General features: G+C 52.2%; 1 protein-coding gene across 5 annotated transcripts in view; it reads right to left on the reverse strand.

The window, feature by feature from the left end:
* Positions 1-15,794, reverse strand: part of Hecw2 (HECT, C2 and WW domain containing E3 ubiquitin protein ligase 2) — a 345,745-nt gene that overhangs the window by 79,106 nt on the left and 250,845 nt on the right. For all 5 annotated transcript variants that reach the window (XM_063259473.1, XM_063259475.1, XM_063259474.1 and 2 more), the window contains 5 exons: positions 14,105-15,436; positions 13,129-13,224; positions 6,321-6,471; positions 5,602-5,705; positions 5,017-5,141 (listed from right to left, as the gene is read on the reverse strand). In XM_063259473.1, coding sequence (XP_063115543.1) covers positions 5,017-5,141; positions 5,602-5,705; positions 6,321-6,471; positions 13,129-13,224; positions 14,105-15,436 — 1,808 coding nt within the window. The remainder of the gene's footprint in view (positions 1-5,016; positions 5,142-5,601; positions 5,706-6,320; positions 6,472-13,128; positions 13,225-14,104; positions 15,437-15,794) is intronic.

Raw genomic sequence — 15,794 nt, forward strand, 5'->3', positions numbered from 1 at the left:
CAAGGAATCTAATCAGAGCTCTGTTACTTGTGCACAGGGACAAAGCAAGACAACCAGTCTGTTTGCCTTAATTTGCTCAACTGCAAGACGGAGTGATAATAATCCTCCTGCTTCTCTGCGGCCATGTGAGATCTGAATACAACATAACCAAGGCTGTAAAAATGGTTGGAAGACATAAAAACCACTAAAGAGATGCAGGATATAAGTAACTGAAAGACAAACAGGAGGCCAAACTTATCACAGGTGTAACTGATAGGTGATTTAACTAACACTGCCTTTTCCTTTCAGTCTTTGAAGATCTTGAGTGCGAATCCCACCCCATGTTACCTGCGGCCAGGGCTCCAACCCTCATTCACTCAGTGCCAACGCTGTCTACACCTGAGGACAGGGACGGGCCCCTCAGAGGAAGGAGAAGGAAATGACAGGGCTGCGGGGGAGGAAGTGGCTACGGGACAGAAAGCAGAGCTGGAAACAGAGGCCAGTGTGGCTGGAAGGCAGGGACACAGCAGAGCTGGGGACATGAAGCAGGAGGGCCTGCCCAGGGCCGCAGGGGCTCAGGCTTCGTGCAAGCGACTGTGGCAAAGTGCCAGGCTACGAGACACGGGGTGTCTTTACCTTCCGGGCTGAAGTTCAGCTGTCCTAATCAGATTAGAGGCCGGTTCTGCATTGGTTTCTTTGTCTTTTAGAAAAGGGTGAAGCAGATGGGCCTGATACAGAGTTAAATCAGGAGAGAGAAGAGGGCGCCTCCTTGCTAAGACAGCCTCCTCAAGACGTGGCCAGTGACTCGTGGACAGGGCCGGCCACGCCAGACCTGTGGTAGCCCGGCGGGAGGCAACATCTGGATTCTTGGGAGAACACAAAACTTTGTTCTCCCGTGCTGTGACTAAGCGTGTCCTCTGTAGATACATCTTACTATAGGCAGCTAAGTTAGATAGAGAATTACAGGGCTGGGCCCTCGAATGAGCCAGTACGGGAGATACCTGTCAGGTCAGGGAGACCTCAAGACAAAGGATCAAACAAAAGCACCCGCACACTTCCCTAAGGCTAAGCCTCAGGGATCCACAGATATTCTAGACAGGTATCCATCACCTTGAGGAAGCCAGGAAGAGCCACTGCCCAGCCCCTGGCAGGTACAGGCCCTGTTCCGTATTCACACCCGCTTCTGCATGACTACTGGCTTCCTTCCCCATTGGACCCCATTGAATCAATTTTATCTGAGCAACTGCACCTGTAATCTTACTAGTTGGCCACAGTTCTGTCCCACCCCATGCCCAGCTTGCAAGTTCCCAGATCTCCCCACGCTGGACCCACCTCACCTCGTGGTTTTGCTCTATAAAAGTCCCTAGAAAAGGTGGGGTGCTTGGCAGGCCCATTTGGGACCCCTTCTGTCTCACTCTTAGACACAAGCTTCTCTTGCTCAATAAATATATTCTGCTCTTAACCTCCGCTGTTCCTAAAATTCATTCTTCTGTTTCAGAGAGCAGGAACTCGTCCAGGCACCTAGTAGGTGGGAAGTTTCTCTCCCCTCTGCTGCTCTCTTCCCAAACTCCCCTTTCCTGCCTCCTTTTGTTTCTGGTCTTCCACGCAAGAACTCCCCAATGGCTGACCCACAGTCAACTGATTTCCATCACTGGAACTGCGCTGAATAGCGAACTCCTCAGAGCTTTGTGCACGGGCGCGGCCCTAGCTCTGGGTCTGAGACGTCAGGGACTCTGGTGGTGAGACAGCAATGTCACCGCCCTTGAGCATCACAGGAGGAAACGCTCTGCAGCCAGCTCTTAGGGACCAGCCACAATGTGAACAACAGCTAAGCCTCTCTTCTCTTACAAGTGTTCTTAGTGCTTTGATGACCAAATCTCCTGGCTTACCCCGCCTGGCCCTGATTTCACCCAATTGTTTTCTTCTTAGTAACAAGGGTAGGTAGGTTTCTGGTGCATGCTAAGATTTTTCGTATTGGAAAGCGCCTTCATCAGAGGAAGCAAACAGAACTCCGCCTAGAAAACACATCACCAACCCTATAGCGAGGCTTCTCCCATTCACAGAGAGTGGACCCACCCACTGGGACCTGCCACCCCCAAAACAAAACCTATCATAAACAAAACCAAGAAATGCCGCTTCCCAAAGGTTTCTGATGAAATCTGGAATACACAACCCGTCTTATACAGGAAGGATTTCCCACAATTTTCATACAGCTTTAGAGTAAAATGGGGAAAATTTAAACTTGTTAGTGGGAAGGACAGTACACACTATCAGCTCATCTATTTTGCATAAGCAATAATTCTTGACTTGTAAGAATATTCGTATGAATTTTTAAAACAATGTTTTTCTTCATTAAGGACCTTCAGTGATGGAATTGATATATTTTTAAGAGCTTATTAAGAGCCAGAGAAGTGATTTTTTGGCATGCATGCTGGAAATATTATTCAGTTACATATAATTAAATGCATTTGTTTTAAAACTATAAAAAGATATGGCACATATAGCTTACTTTTAGTGCATATTAGCTCTGCCGAACCATGGGTTTCCCTTTGGCATATCCATGCATACCGGTAACATTCCTGATCATTTCCCCTTCCCAGAATCTCATATTCCCGGCTCCTTATTCTTTTTTTTAATATAATAACTAAATTTGAAGTTAACAGGAGAAACGGTTTATCAAGGCAATTTTGGAAGAAATCTGGGAACAGCCAGCAGTGGGCAGAACACACCTGAAAAGGACCCCAAACCAGAAACACATCCACATTTTGTTTTTCAAGTTAGGTCAGCCAGAGGCTGCTCAGAAAATACTATTATGTAAATTATTGCTACATGATATCTATTTTTCTAGGCTATCTTTCAACATAAATTACTTTTTCAAATCAAAAAAGAATTAAAGCTTTCAAATTAGAATATTCCTTTTGTACGTTAAATACTCTCAATAATATAAACAAGGCATTCACTGAAAGACATAAAAAATTAAAGTAAAATACTACACAAAAATCAAGATATAAAGATCAAAAACTTTGTTTTGTAAGAAACCCCAGCAAAGAATGCCTGAGACCAAAAAAACTGTCCGACTTGCGCCATCCATTTGAACCTCTGAGACTGTTAGAAAGAAAAAAAGAAAAATCCAACTTCTTCAAATTTGCCACACATGAGGCAGACAGTCAAGCCTTAGGCCTTTTAGCATGCTCACACGTCCTGTCAGCGGGCAAAGTCCAGATAACTTACAGTGGGCCGGAGGCCATGAGCTCATCTACACAAAGTCTTCCCATTATCAGGGTTTCCTAAAGTTCAAGTCCTGACTTCCTGTGTCACAATTACTTAAGGGGCCTAAAATAAAAAAAGGCGCTCAGGACCTACCCTAGAACCCCTTCACCAGGGTCTCCAAGGAACCCAGAGCGCGCATTTTAAGGTCTCCCACGTGAAACCGCAGCTCTAGACCAAGCTGTCTGAGCCCCACCTCCACCTCTGCTTGAAGCAGTGCAGTCAGGGTAGTGGGCTCAGATCACAGCCAGACAGTGGCCTCAGAGCCCCGTGTGACATCACAGTGACTGGCAGTGGCCTGCGCAGAGGTGCACACACCTTGGACATCACACACCAATCCGGGGTGTCCTTTACTGTGCAGACTCCTCAGAGCTGCAGCGTGTGGGTGTGGCTGTGTGTCTGAGGTTGGACAAGTGGGAGATGTGAACTTCTCAGCGTGCTCAGTGCCACAAACAGCCCGTCGTGGCACATGTGTGCTCATGACCACGGACCTGCACACTCCGGCTGTCTCATGTCTAGGACGAGTTCTTACCCAGCCTTTAAACCCGCCTCTGTCCGCTTCTGAGTGCCCTCCCTTGGCGTCCGGCCCTTACTCCAGCAGCACAGCTTCTAGAGCTTTCCATCGCTGACTCCCGACACTGGCCAGGGCCTGGCGCGTGTCTTTGAACTCGGACTCCCACTGCCACCATCATCTCTGTGTCCCTAGCACTGAGCACAGAACCCAGCAGGTTGCAGAGCGAATGGGAATGGATGGCAGGTCTGACTTCCCTGAGACCTCCGCCCTGGCATCTTTGTTCAAAGGTAACCCTCACCCCAGGAAGCTGAGATGAGTGAATTCAGGAAGACAGGGATTACCAGAAGTGAGTGCAAAATGGGCTGAAGTCAGTGAACGAGCCACACTGAAGACCTCACCCACAACCCTGCGGGTTCCTTCTCCTCCTCCTTCTGCTGCTCCCTAGGGTGTAACATGTTTTGCTCAATTTCACATGTTCTGCTTTTCCATGCCTTCCACGGATCCCTCACGTGACTTCCCTGTGCTTGTCCTGTGTCTCTTAGTATCCACGTGTGATTACAGATACCCGGGCCACCCTCAGCCTGTCCTCTATCTGTGCACCCACCACACGGCGACCCCCTCGCCATGGTGATTCCTCCTCCTCTGCTCTGCTCCCCCAAACTGGGTTCCTGCTGGTTGCTGCTGGACTCCAGTGCTGCCCTCACTGTGTCCATGCATTGGCCTTCCTCTAGCCGCTGTCTTCAGCAAGCCTCTCTGCAGCTCTGAGACCTCGGGATGACCCTTCTCCTGTAACCTGAACCTGTGTCCCCAGAAATGCACAATCCCCAGCTAAAGGCATCAGACCGAGCAGGGCATCACAGGGCGCCCGCAGGAGCAGGGTCAGTGTCCTGCAGAAGAAGCCTGAGAAAGCTTCTTGCCCCTTTTGCACAGGGGCTTTTACAAACTGGAAGCGGTCATTCACCTGACTCCAAGCTGGCCATACACTGACCTGGGACCACGATCCTTTAAGACAGTGAGGATTGAACACACGCTGTTTATAATCCACTCCGCTTTGGGGGTTTTGTTTCTGTGGATGCTGGTTTCAGAGCAGTCCGAAGGACCGAGACCAGCTGTGTGGATGAAGCGAGTTAAAGTACAGCAGTGCTCGACACAGGGCATGGCACACGCTGGGCCAAGGTCACTCCTCAGGGACAGGAGCGAGGAGGACGCCGTCCAGCCTGCCGCTGTGCCCCGAGGTCTCCTGACATGCTACTCACAGGGTTAGAATGCAGCACGGTGAAGAACTCTGGGCTGATGAGGAACTTCACGGGGGGCGACTGTAAGAGGAGCGCGAGCCTGGATCTGGAGGTAGAGTGCGGCAGGACGCTCTCCCGGCGGAAGTCTGCGGACAGAGCACAGGCGGTCAGGGGTGCCCTGCTCCCCTCGGCTCACACTGCCGTGGAACCAAGCAGCACCCGCAGCCTCTGCTGCTGGCTCCATCTCCCAAACACTTTGCTGTAAATCTGCACATAAAACCCAACTCTTCTTGATTACGTCGAGATAAAACTGAGCAACATTTCTCATCCCGTTTCAATGTTTAATGCACCTTTAGATTTTTCTGTTAAACAACTGGACTCTTTTTCCACCACCCCACAGATTTGGAGATGATGGAAATCTATATTCTACATGGTTTTGAGATTCTTTTCTTAGTTCTGATAACAGATCAAGGCTTCGAAGAGGTTTGTGGCGAACTCCAGCTTTTGAGCTGGATTAGCAGCTCTGGGGAGAAAATCAAGAGCTCTCCTTACCCTCCTTCTCTGCTTTCAGGAGGTCACGGGTGCGAACCAAGCCCAGGCTCTTACCTGCGCTGGTTTGGTGAAAGTCGACTTCCTCCCCAGCCCCATCCATGGCACTGGCGCTTTCCTCTGGCCTCTCGTTGGTCATGGTTCTGCGAATGCTCTGATAACTGAACGCAGCAGACGGGGGTTATGGTCCAGCAGCTCCCAGGGTGGGGCTCCTGCTCCCCCAAACCCAGAGATCGCCTCACCTCCCAGGCTGAGCTGCCTCCTCTCTTGCCCCAGTGCCCTGAGCTCATGGCCATCTGTCCTTTAAGTAAACTACACTGCACTTAACGCCTCTGTCCACTGCTTGTGGAACATCGTCCTGACAAGTCAATAACCCTTTAAAACAAAGTCATCCCCCTTAACCAAAGAAAATCAGATGTCTAAATTGTTGAAGGAAAAGCAATTTTGCATTCCACAGAAATTCGTTAAAATAAAAAAATAAGAATGGCTGATTGAAATGCTTTGGCTGGTAATAAAGATGCAGCACAAAGAAAGACTGCAGAGGTCAGAAACTCGGCTTCCAGTTGAGCTGAAAGCCATCGCCTAGGGTGAGCCCAAGGAGTCCTCGATATTTATTCCTCTCTGATTCCCACACAAGCTGCACCCAGGGAGGTCCAGGGAGGTCTGGGACTCTGGGTGGCAGCCACAGTGGGAGGACAGGACACCCAGAGACTGAAGGGACATCTGGGCCCTGGCTCAGAGCTAGGTGACAGTCCCCACCCCCACCCCAGCCTCACCGCCGGTTCAGCTGCTCCATCTGCTGGATGGAGTTCGACCTCTGCAGCACCTGCGGGGCCGGCGGGGCCGTGGGCCGCTGCCACGTCGTGGTCCTGTTCACGTGGTCCACGTAGAAGATCCTGCCGTGGCTGTCGATACGCGCCTCCCAGTCTAAAGGAAAGCGAGGGACGGGGGGGGGGGTGCTCATGAGGTGCAGCAGCCTCAGCACCCGCTGTCTCCCCAACACAGTAAGGCGAGGCTGATGACACAGGCAGCGAGGACCCCTGCACCAGCCGGACCCCTCCCCAGTCCTCTGGGCACTGCCCCTGCTGGGACAGGTACAAAGCCTGTCCCGTGTGCACCACATCAACCTCCTAAAACAATCTCTACATGCAGGGAACCTTTTCAAATCTGCCCACAACAATCACACACAAGAGCATCAGCAAGGCGTCTTCAAAACACATGCAGCGGGTATCCGAACTTCCTAATCACCGCGACATCAGTATGATGCTTATTTATACCTCAACCTGATTTTCCTCCGTTTATTCTTGTTTAGGTGAAAGCCCTAAGCTAGAAGCTGCAAACTTCCACATATGCACAGCATTTATTCATAACTGTAGTAAATTTAGTTTTCAAAAGAAAAATGGATAACTAACACTAGCCTCGTGATCAATCAGGACCTTCGTCTACATGCTTCAATTTTCACTTTTCCGAGATAAATACATTTCCAGACCAAGGACAATTGCTTCCCTCTAATCTCGCACAGACACAGCACTTCAAAATATTATTGCCAGGCATGGTGGTACACACCTGTATCCCAGCACTCAGGAGGCGGAGGCAGGAGGATCACCAGATTTTGAGACCTTCCAGGGCTATGTGGTGAGTTCAAGGTCAACCTGAACTACATAGCAAGACCTTGTCTCAAAAGAGATCCCAAAATATTAAAAGTTATTTAATTGTACTGATGCAGTCACAGTAAGTGCATTAGTCTCAGTAAATATACACGTACATGTGAATATCCAGTATAAAGAGAGCCAGAGACCTCTGCTCTGGGATTCCCAGGAGGCTGTTACAGTTTGTGTTTAAATGTCCTCTCAAAGCATCATACAGTCACGGGGGCAGCCTTTCAAAGGCAGCTGAGTCTAGCATTTGTGAGTGGTTTGCTGTCTAGTGCTGGGATTGGTGGTATGAGTGCTGCACCCTCCCGGGGCAGGGAGCCAGCACACTGTATAAGGGAGGGAAGGGGGCGTGTCATTCCCTTTTGCCTTTTCTCCCTTTTGCTCTTTCGTCTGGTTGCTTCTGGTATCTGCTGCACCTGCTATGTTGCTCCTGTGCCAAGCCACCCTGCCTTGGAGCCAGCTGAGTACAGACTGAAACCTCCACAAACTCTGAGCTAAATAAACCTTTCTATCTCTCATTTTGGGTGTCAAGTATTTTGTCACAGTAACAAGAAAAAGGTAACCAAGACAGTGGTCATTCCCCTAATTAAATCCACAGAGCACAAGCTCATCTTTTCAAGGGTAAATTCTTGGGAATCTACTGCAGGTGGGAAGAGTGACTTACACAGGAAAAACAAGACCAGCAAAGATCTATTCCTATCCAGAGAAGCCACTTACACATTTATATTTCTGGGTTGTTATTCAACACCAACCAGCACGTCTCCTGAGCAGTTCAGCTATCTCCAGGCTCTCCCTGCCATCCTGTCCTCTGGCTTTTGCTCAGATACATGGTCTAACCCTGGGCCCAGGAGGAAGGGATGCAATCCCTGACACCTACAGCATCCATACCTTCGGGGACAGAGCAAAGGTCCCACATAGACCCCAGGCAGGAAAGACAGGCACAGCGGCTCCGAGATGGCACAAAGCCTCTGTTGGAGAGGAAGTCTATCTTTGGTTAATTTCAGCGTTGTGATTTACAGCAAATGACAAACTTTTTAGGCACAGCTCCAACCCATCAATGGGACATTTCCAAAAGACTTCGTACATAGCCTGGGACACAGTGATGAATGCTAAGTATGAGAAAGCACCTTCAGAGGTTCTAAACCCTTTGATCTACTCCATCGCTTGGCTCCACGCCTTCCCATCTCAGAGCTTTCAGAACCAATGACACCATCTCTCTCCTGCCTCACGATGGCCAAGCACAGACCAAGGTCAAACCAAGGGCACATGAGAACCAATGGCCACACTTCCCTCCAAGAGTGTTTATAGTAGCCCTCAATGCTAAAAATGCAGATCAGTTCAATGAGAGAGGGAGAAAGAGAGAGAGAGAGAGAGAGAGAGAGAGAGAGAGAGAGAGAGAGAGACAGAAAGACAGAAAGAAAGAGAGAGAGAAAGAGAAGAGAAGAGAAGAGCGACCCCCTACAGGCAGCAGAAGGAAATGCTGCCAACCTTCCAAGCAAAGTTATTGCTAGAATGTGGCTCTAAGTTTTCTGGCAGTGAGGCAGGAAAGAAAACACACTACTGCATATTTTCCATTTCTTGACAAAGAAAGTTTAAAAATCTTCAAAGATAGAACTTTTTCTTGGAACTGAATGGGGGTCTGCCTAATGAGACACACGTGTAGCCCATTTGAGGGCTGAATGGAGGCAAACCGGGGTGGCCGAGAGGAGCCTCAAACATCTTCACCGCAGGTCCCTGCCTGGAGCATGCCAGGCATGACCAGAGATTTAAAATTTAAAAATAATGGTTCCTGCGTTCACCTTCCACAAAGGCCAGAAATAGCCGTAAATCACAGATCAATAAAAATATTTCTGTGTCCAATGGGGAGAATAAAAGCTTTGCTTTCTGAGAACACAGAACGTTGAATGAATGTATATTACAATGAAGGATCTGGGCCTTGACCACATCCAGCAAAGCCATGTCACGGGGCACCTGCTTGCACATGCTGTGTGTCTTTCTGTTAGCCCTGGCTTCTCTGTGGTATAAGAAAGCATCAGGGCATGCGTTTCTTTCGGATGCCAAAGTCAGGCAGGCAGAGCCAGAAGCCTGGGAGGTCAGCACTTTTTCCTGCTTCGCTGTCTAACAAGAAGTGCAATTAGGGTGCAAGGAGAACAGGACTGATGAATGCTGTGTGTGTGTGTGTGTGTGTGTGTGTGTGTGTGTGGTGCACTAGCCTGTGAAGTAGAAGGTCTTGTGTCTGATCACAGCTTGTCACACAGCTCTGGAAAACTAGAAGACAGCACTTGGTATTTTCTGAGGTCCCTTCTGACTTTAAAATTCTATGAATCTATAAAACGGTATCCTTTGTATTACCCTAGGACCTAGCAACATCTCGGTATCAGGTTCTGTGTCTTATGGACAGCCTGCAACTTTCAAGCTCGACCCTGATTTAAAGTTAAGCCCCCCAGGCCCAGCAGCTCTGGGGCTGCAGAGGCAGGACTCTGCTGCCACCCATCCACTTCGGCAGCGGCACGCTCAGTGTCACTTGGGGGGGAACGCTGCAGGGGCACACGGTATCTCACTTCCTAAAGAACTCTGTGAACACTGCATTCTCAAGGTATGATGGCCCCAGACAACACATGCCAGGATCCCTTCGAGGATTCTGGGATTCTCAGGACACGCTCCCAGCCTTCCATTCAGGCTCTGGATTCAGACTCAATAATCTCCATGTTTTGCAGCTCTTCCAGGAGGTTCTGAGCCACACTGACATAGATTAATATGAATTTAAAATGGCAGCTAATTTGGAGCAAAGGCCACATTTCTCATAGGAAGAAGAATGAGTTGGTAAGAACCTGTACTTCAGCCAGTATGCCAAGATGAGCCCCAGGACCAAGAAGACTTTTATAAGTTGCTGAGGTTTGCATGTGGAACATCCCCCAGAGGCCCAAAACAAGAGAGGGTAGTCCTCAGTGTGGCGATGTTGGCTGGTGGAGGAAATCTTGAGACCTAGAACTAATGGGGTCAGGTCCTGGGGGTGTGCCCGTGGGGACCCAGCCCCTCCCCCTCTTCCCACCTCTTGCCTTTACATCTAGGCCAGGAGGACAGCAGCTTAACACGTGCACCTGCTCTGCATCACATGCCACCACCTCGCCAGAGGCTCTGCCGGAAGCAGTGTGTCCACTAGACCACAGACTGCAACCCCAAATGGTGAGCCAGCTGATTATCTCTGGTAGACACCACATGAATGGAAAGCTGGCCGACACAGACACCTGAGACTTTACCATAAATACAACCCTTCAAACAGCTGGACAGTGGGGAGTCTGAAAGCCAGTAAACCTAACCCAAGCCCACGGCACCGGTTCCCCAGGCAGGGCACAGAAGCAGGAAAAGACCAAGTTGTTCCCCTGATATGCGGACCACCACGTGACCAGCTACAGGGCTGAAGCAACACAGCGGGCACACCCAAGCCCTCTTAGTTGGGTTTTTTAATCTGCAAAGGGCAGAAGTCTTTTATCCAGTGCTAAGGGAGGCCGAGGCAGGAAGACTGTAAGCCTGAGCTCAGCCTGGGCAACTTATGACGCAGAGAGACCGTGACTCAAAATACGTAAATACCTCCACACATAAACGAAGTGCTGGGGATGCAGCTGAAGGAGGGGCTCGGGTTCAGTTCCAGTATGGAAAAACAACCCAATTGGTTGACTTTCATGGGTCAGTACAAATTTCGAATAAAACCTGCTTGATCTATTATTCAAACACAACAAAATGGGAAGCACTGGAGAAACGTGAGTTACCATAACAAACAGCACAGCTGGCAGCCTCAAACACCCTCAAGCAGGTAGACTGTCAGGAGACCGGCCAGGCTGCTCCGCCTGACCAGGAACCTTTACTTGGGCTGCAGAGGAGGAGAGATGGCCCCGCTGTTCCGGCAGGGGACAGCTGGAGGTGGTAGAGTGTCCAGGGAGACAGCAAGGCAGACAGCTGACAGGGGTGGGCGAAGAAGTGACCAGGCAACTATTGGAGGCTGACACACACAGGCATGCGGACAGAGCGGGCAGCAATCGGGTACACGGATGCCCTCATCTGGTCAGACAAACTCTCAAATTTGTGAATGGCATAAGTGGTATGCTGCTAGAATGCAAGTGTGTGTGTGTGTGTGTGTGTGTCCCTAACCTCATTTTTAGAGGGAGCTGCTTTCGGTTCAGAGTCTTTATAACACAGCAGTTCTGGTTATGTTTTACAAAGTGATGTCATTTGATTGAATGGCAACTAAATTAGTACAAAGGCACGTTTCTCAGTGGGGACTCTATTAGAATTCAGGGTGGGACAATTCTCTGTCACTGACATGGTGCTGTCACTGCAGGACGTCTGGAATCCCCGGCCTCTGCCACTAACACCAAGGCCTCTTCTCCAACTCCGCTGAGAGGAGAGCAGTCCTCACGCTCCAGACGTCCAGTGGAGGGGACGTGTTGGCCACCACCCCAGAGGTCACCACATCAGAAGGAACACAGCTGAGGATCCCCACCTGCGCACATTTACCCCCCAGAGCATAAAGCCAAATGCTGCTTTTACTGGGGCTATACCGGCTTATTAAAGGGAGCTAGAGACTGTTAATACGAAATTCCTCAGACAGATTTCATCCACTTCACCAAGCTATCAGCACCGAAGCAAAGACATGGGGCGATCACAAGGAGAGGTCAGAAATTCAGCAAGGAAGGACCTGTCTTTACTGACTATCATGTAAAGACAAAACTGAGGTTCAGCAAATACCAGGGCAAGTGGCTGTGACCAGGAGAAACCAGTCACCAGTGTGCCACGCGTGCTTGGCCTCCTGGGAAGCCCCAGAAAACAGTCAGCTCACTCCTCCTAACCCCCGCGCACACGGGAGCTCGCTCTCAGCACTCTCTGCCGCCTCCCTTCACGCCCTCCGTTATACCGGAAGGTGTTCCCGGAGGTCCCCCTTTCCTGCCGCTCAGTTTTTCTCCAAAGGAAAACCACAAGGACAGGTCTCTTGCTCTTCCACCGGCTTCACATGCCATATGACTAATCCTTGGGTTACTTTTTCAAAATGCTGCTTAAAGCATATGTTACCTATGAGTAGCAGCCCTGTTACCCAAGGTGTGGATGAAGGAAAAATCCACACCCAGCAGAATCTGAAGAGGCTCCATCTAGCAACCGGGAAACCACGCAATACCCCAGCTCTCATGTGATCCTCACCAAAGCGAACCTCACAGCGTTTCTGCCCGAGAAAGGCAAGCGCTCTGCTCCTTACACCCCACGCTTCACACCCCAGAGGGGGACCGGCCTGATGAGCAGGGAGGAAGGCAGTACCAGGGGCAGCAGGGCCACAGGGCCAGCCTTCTTCCACCTCCCTCTGTCGCCCAGGCTGCACCACCTCTGGGCACCCGCCCTGCTCCCTCCCACAGAGCCCAGGGGTGTCTGGGATTTAAATAGAGAAGAGCTGTGTCTAGACCTCTGGAGGACGAGGGTCGCCCATGCCTGCTGACGCGGGCTGTGTGGCTGTTTTCTCTCTTTCACGGGCTAAGTGTGTTCTGGAAGCATGGACACTTCTTGCTTCCGCCCCCCAGCAGCAGGCTAATTTCTGAAATAAATGAGCTTTTCCTGCTTCACATCCTCAGTGATTCGAGTGGACCGGGGAGGGTTGGTATATCACAGAGCACAGCTTCCTAGACATCTACAACCCGTCTGCTAACTGGAAGACTCTGAACTGCTCTCACCACCTGCCTGCCCACACCCTCTGGATGTGTGTCCAGGATCGCCATGCAGGGGCCTTTTGCTGGAGGCCTCTCACTCCCCAGACACTCGGAGTCCTCCTCTTCCTTCTCCTCCACTGCTTCCTCCTGCTCCCCCCCCCCCCCGCAGGGTCCAGGAATGGTCCACCCGCCGCCCTGCACCCAGCACAGAGGTGGCTCTTCCATTAACAGCTGCTCACTTGGCGGGAGGGCCTCATCCACCCGCTGGTACCGGCTGACGTCCTGGCGCACAGAAGGCAGCGACCGCAAGGGCTGGTGGCCATTGGCTGGAGAACCTAGAATAAAGGCAGAGTCACCCGTGTGTGGCCTCGGTGACATCACAAGATCACTGAGCTCCACCTGGAGTCGGCTGGACTCTGCGGCCCAGAAGCAGGAGGAGGGGACGGCAGCTGAGGGCTGGGAGAGGCCGGGGACTGTGGGCATCCTGCGTGTATGGCCCCCATATCCACCCTGCCCAGGGCTACAGAGCAGCCACAAGACAATGAGGGCAGAGAACAAAACCAGAGGAAAAGGAGGGGAAACTGAGGTCAGAAAGACAAACTACAGGACAGGAAAATCCTTCCTATTTTGGCTGAAGCATAGGAGGCCGCCCGTTGACAGGTGGACATGTCACTAACAAAGCATCTTAAAGGCCTCGTGCTGGAACGCACAGGACAGCATGCCATGTGTGTCCGGGTCTCTGGTGCTGCACAGCTCCCTGGCCGGGGGTAGACATGGGGCCTTTCTCATCGCGGAGGGGACAGCAGTGAGTAAGCAAGCACACTCTGACCTTCTGTTCCCCAGTATCGGAGGGGGAGACTCAGTGTCCCTAATGACCTCTGTGGGTCCCACTGAGTGGCCCACGCTGCCCTATTTGGTTTCCCACTGGAGTCCCGGATCATCGTGTGGGCCTGCAGGATGCCTATGCCCGGCCTCTTATGCATCCAGAGACCACTGCCCCACCCCACCCCTAGCCCTGAAAGCACTGGCATCGAGCTGAGGTTGAGGTTGGTCTGCATGTGCATCTGCCCTTGCCACAGGCTGTGGGGTCCCCAGCTCCGATCCAGCAGGAGAAGGCCTTGGGACTGTGCCTGCGTTCACCCCTCTCTGGATCTCCCCACCACACCACCTCGCCCCGCCTCTGCCCACCCTCCCCACCTGCCCTGGCGCACCTACCTCCCGCGGCGCCCTCCTCCAGCGCAGCTGCCCCCTCACAGGCTCTGGCATCCTCGCCCACGTCCTCCTGGGCCTCCTCCTCTTCCAGGGCCTGGCTCCCGCTCTCATTCTCGATGGCCGAGGTGCCCTCCAGGCCGGCCCTGCGCTGCCAGATCTCACCCAGGTCCTTGGGCTCAGGGCCTGCGTCCTCCTGTGCTTCGGGCACCTGCACAGCCGGCAGCATCCCTGTGCCCGGAGTGCATGCGGGCTCTGGGCCTGGCCCACAGCTGGGCGGCTCAGCAGCAGCAGCACAGGCCCCGTCCTCATCCTCCTGTGAGGAGAAGGCTGGGGTCCCAGGGGGGCGCGCGCTCTCCAGCGAGGACAGCTGAGTGGCCACGCTGTCATTGCAGGAGCTGTCTGCGCCCTCCAGGTCGCTCTCACCCTCGGGCCTGGTGCTAGCCTCGCTCACGCTCTCCGTCCTGGCTGGGTCGCTGGGCTCAGTCTCCGAGGACACCTGTGAGGGCTCAGAGCCCTGGTCCAGGGACTCAGTCTCACTGATGGCCCTTCGGCTACCCCCAGACGTGTCTGGGGTACCCGTGTCTGCCCCACTTGCGGGCTGCTCGGCCTCCTGGGAGCCACATAGCTCGGTGCTGCCCTGCTCCACCTCCGGATGGGAATCAGGGCCAGCAGCTTCGCCGTCCTCAGGGGCTGCATCCAAGGGGCCATCAGCCAGCTCTGGAAGATCCTCCAGCTTGTCCTCCTGGGACACAGCCTCCAGCACTGAGTGCTCCTCCAGGTCCACCAGGTTGGTGTCCTCAGACTTGGTCTGAGAGGTCAGGCTCCCCTCGTCGGCCCTCGATGGCCTGCTGAGCATGATCAGCCCTCCTTCCTCCTCCAAGGAGGATGGGTAGCCGAGGTCCTGCTGGAGCTCGTGGTCTTCCTCATCCGAGTCAATGTGCAGCATGGCACTGAGCCTGGTGTCAGTGGGAAAGCTGCTCCTGAGTTTTGGAGAGGCGCCCATGGGCCGCTCGGAGGCTGTGGCCCCTGGCCGGGCAGGGCCATCGTGTTCCAGAGCATCTAGGTAATCATTGAGTGAGTCCTGGCGGCCCCTGGGCGGGGAGGTCCTGGAAGAGGTAGAGGTCAACTCCTCTGCGTCCATCTCCAGGGTAGAGCTAGTCCTGAAAGAGTGCTTGGGCGTCCCATCCGCGGTACTGTCCTCAGACACTGCACCATTGGCACAGCCCGGGCTATCCTGGTGGCTCCCAGGCATGTCCTCGTCATCAGACGGGCTCCCGAGGTCCCCGTTCACGGTGCTGACTCCCAGGATCGTGCCGACGGCCTCCGGAGATGCATCTGGAGGAAGAAGCACTGTGGGTAAAAACAGACTGGAAACAGCAAGTGATCCGTTTTCCTGCAGGTGACTCAAAGGGACCCTTCTCTGCCACAGAGCACCCTCATGTGTAAATGCCACATTCTCCTTGGGGCCAGAACACTAGGGGACATAAATCAGACAGACAAGCTGAAAAAATTTGTATAGCTTCTCCTCTATGAGAAACCCAAAGTATAATTAAATTAAGGAGCTAAATAAGAGACAGATGGTAGGAAACAGGGGGATAGAGCTTTTGCACACAGGAAAGGACCAAGAGAGGGAAGAAGGGGGGGGCAAGGAGACATAAAAAGTTTTAAGAGGTATTGTGTACACGGACCAACT

Source organism: Cavia porcellus, unplaced genomic scaffold (genome assembly GCF_034190915.1).
Source record: "Cavia porcellus strain 051 isolate PalLab524CR breed Dunkin Hartley unplaced genomic scaffold, mCavPor4.1 scaffold_12, whole genome shotgun sequence".
Taxonomy (NCBI): Eukaryota; Metazoa; Chordata; class Mammalia; order Rodentia; family Caviidae; genus Cavia; species Cavia porcellus.